Genomic DNA, 3,209 nt, shown 5'->3' with positions numbered 1-3,209 from the left:
CGAGTTGCTGGGAGATGAAATGAGAGTTTTTTCTGTATATGTGTAATTTTCTGGAATGAAATCAGAGAACAACATACAAAAAAACCCCCCATATCAAAGAAACCAGAGCAGCTTTTCCCAGTGAAACAAACCCCAAACCATCAGTGGGAAGACACTGGCTGGGTCAACCTGCCACTGGCCAGTCTTTTGGGATCACATAAGCCTGATAAAAAAAGCTCACTTCTTTCTTTGTACTTATATTTTTAAAAAATATTGTAGTTTAGGTCCACTTTGAAATTAAAAGAGGATTCTTGAAACAAAAAGAGCATTGCGGTTCACTTTGAGAACATCTAAATTAGCCACTTGGGCGTTGCTCCAATCCTCACCCTTTGCCTTTACCCAGATGATGCCCCACACCCCTGTTTGATGCCAGCTCCAAAGCCTTGTGGTCCCACAGGTTGCATCCCCTTACAATGCAACGATAACGTGTTCAAGTGCTATTTCTCAGAGGTCCCCTGCCAGCTCTCTCGGGGCTGCAGCAGCTCAGCGCACCTCAGACATCACCCGTGTTGTGCAAGGCAAAGGAGCCTTTCTATGCCAGAGCAGCACCTGCCACCCAAGATTATTTATCCAGAAACCCACAGCACTGCCAACAGTTCCAAAAAGGCACCCAGTGCCTCCAAATTCCAGTCTAATGGCTTAGACCTAAGAAATAAGTGTGCTGCAGTGAAGGAGGGCAAGACTACAGATCCAGCTGCTCTGCTGAAGGCAGGGCTGGACAGGAATGGCAAGGATCTGCTGGTGGCTGGGTCTGCTGGGGTGAACAAAAAAACTCAGGTTTCTCTTTTTCACATTTCATTCTTAGCTGAGTGGTAGTGGTTGCTTCGGTAAAACCTGTTCTTGCTGGGTGCCAGCAAGAGGCAAAGAGAAGGTGTGTGGAGGAAGACTTTTTAACAGAAATATGCTTTCAGTTAGATTTTATCCTTCCTGCTGCCTTTCTGTTTTCACAGGGTGAATCTGGAGAATGTGAAAAGTTTGTCCTAAACTTTCCCATGTAAGGATGGGGAAAAAAAATCATAAAAATGCTGCTTCATCTTCAGATTCGTCCTTGAAACAGGAGGTGGTGGTGCCAGGGGTGCCCAGGACAGTGTTTATCTCTGGCATCAGTAGCCCCAGACCTGACAGGTTTTGAGTCTTTAATGAACATCAGAGGTAAAGCTTTGTGCAGCCATCACACCCCAGGCCTGCAGTGCTCTCATGAAGAGGGACATGTATCTTTTCCACATGGGAGGAGGCGGGAGGGGGTCTCCCTGTCCAGAGGGGGTTATTTGAGCTGAAACCCTGCACAGCAGCACAGAATCACCCTGTGCTTGCAGCCCTGCCACTTTCCTGCACGGAAGCAGCCGTCGGAGAGGCGGAAAGCTGGGAGCATGGCTGGCAGAGCTCCCTGCTGCAGGCTGCCAAGAGCCCTCCTCGGCCTGCAGCACTGCCACTTCCATGCTGGAGCAGCACAGCCCAGGGATGTGTTTTGGGATTTACTGCAGCTCCCTGTGAATGGATGCTGCCATTCCTGTACCCATCATGGTCCCAGGGCACGTGTCAAGGAGGAGATGGTGGCTGCATCTCTCGGGGTTTTGCTTTTCACACCCTTCTGTGCCTGTTTGTGCAAGGGAGGTTCTCCAGTGGGACCCCCCTCCACTGTGAGCCCCTCTTTGCAGAGTGGGGTGAATTCCCAGCCATGGGCTGTTGTGTACCTACCATTGCTGTGCTACAGGGATGAGATGGGTCCTTCTCACACCCTGTTCTGGTCAAGCTGATGCTCAGTGAATCCCATGGCCATGATTTTCTTGGGGTCATGAATGCTGCAAATACAGATTTTCCTGTGGGCACTGGGATTCAAGGAAGGAATCAGGGAAGGCATGTAGGGACCCTTGGTGGTGATAAGGTCATGGGATGCTGTGGAGCTGGTGCAGCCTGTTTGGGCAATGTTTTCTGGGGAGCTTTCACAGTCTCCAGGACATGGAGCCGAGATAAGGAGAGAGAAACAGGTCTGGAGAAAGCAGTGCAATTTTCCTCCCCAAACTGGGCTGAACTTGGGGTTTTCTTGGTGCAGAGCCAAATGTTGTTTGGCTAGCAGAGGCTGTGTGGGTTCCACTGCATGCCCAGCCTTGGAATAGAAGAGCCTTTTGCATGAGAAGCTCAGTGTGTCTTAAGGGTTGTGAGAGCTGTAGGAGACCATGACCCTCATCACTCATGAAAAATGCAGAGGGACTGTTGAGAAAGATATTGAGATATCTCTGCTGGACAGGGAAAGAAATTTTGCAAAGGATTTCCTGCAGGCTTCCCATCCCGGCTTCATGGTGGTCATGAGCAGCTGGTGGGATTGGGAAGGTGACAAAAAAGGCAGATATCAGAAATTATGGGGACTAATTTTTATGGCTGACAAAGGCCTTCAACTGAAATGCTACATTTAAGAGGAAAGGAAGATCATAAATCTGCTTCTCAATGGTCAACGGGGTGTCCCATGCTGACATGGCTGTAGCAGAAATGCTGGTGAAACTGCACCCAAACCAGGGCTGAGGGAACAGGAAGGACATCTCACCTGTTTGTGGTGCTGTTGGAAATTTGACCCATGAGAGGTCCTGGCATGCCAAACAGGCACCTTCCTGCTGCAGCAACTCTTCCTCTTGACTCCCTACACCTCTAGGGGAGATGTGGGTCCTCGGAGATTTTTGGGTCCTGGACAGAGTGTGGGTGCTTGATGAGATGGGAGTCCTGGGCAGAGTGTTGGTCCCTGACAAGGTGTGGATCCTGAGTGAGATGTGAGTCTTGGGAGAAGGGTGGGTCCCAGGAGATGTGGGGATCCAAGGCAAGATGTGTGGCTCCATTGCCCCAGAGATCCCAAACCACACTGTGCACAGAAGCAAAGCTGGGATCTCAGTGCTGCTATGAGAAACTAGGGTGTTAAGCCCTAGCTCCCTTTTGGGATTTATCCCAAAGTGACTGGTCCATGTTGGGTGGTGGTTAGAAAAGACCCACATGGCTTTTCCAGAGATCCCAGCTGCCAAAAACACCTCTCTGGGTGACTACTGGGATGCCCTTCCCATAACTGGGCTCCTTTGCACTAAAGGCTCTGGGGCAGAGCTACAGCACCCCGAAGAGGTCACTGTGCCCGCGGGGCCGGGCTGGGACCCCCCCGAGCTCCCAGCTCCCGGTGGGTGTCCCATCAG

The 3,209-nt window shown here is 50.7% G+C and overlaps 1 protein-coding gene across 1 annotated transcript in view; it reads left to right on the top strand.

Moving 5' to 3' along the window:
- The first annotated feature begins 2,691 nt into the window (after positions 1-2,691).
- The window catches only part of B3GNT7 (UDP-GlcNAc:betaGal beta-1,3-N-acetylglucosaminyltransferase 7), a 6,070-nt gene continuing 5,552 nt past the window's right edge, over positions 2,692-3,209 (top strand). Inside the window, exon 1 of the mRNA XM_029960736.1 lies at positions 2,692-2,801. Within this exon, the coding sequence (XP_029816596.1) occupies positions 2,692-2,801 (110 nt within the window). The remainder of the gene's footprint in view (positions 2,802-3,209) is intronic.

This window comes from Manacus vitellinus, unplaced genomic scaffold, assembly GCF_001715985.3.
Source record: "Manacus vitellinus isolate BGI_N305 unplaced genomic scaffold, ASM171598v3 scaffold_29_pilon, whole genome shotgun sequence".
Lineage (NCBI taxonomy): Eukaryota > Metazoa > Chordata > Aves > Passeriformes > Pipridae > Manacus > Manacus vitellinus.
The sequence above is the reverse complement of the archived record's forward strand: the minus strand, read 5'-3'. Positions and strand labels throughout refer to the sequence as shown.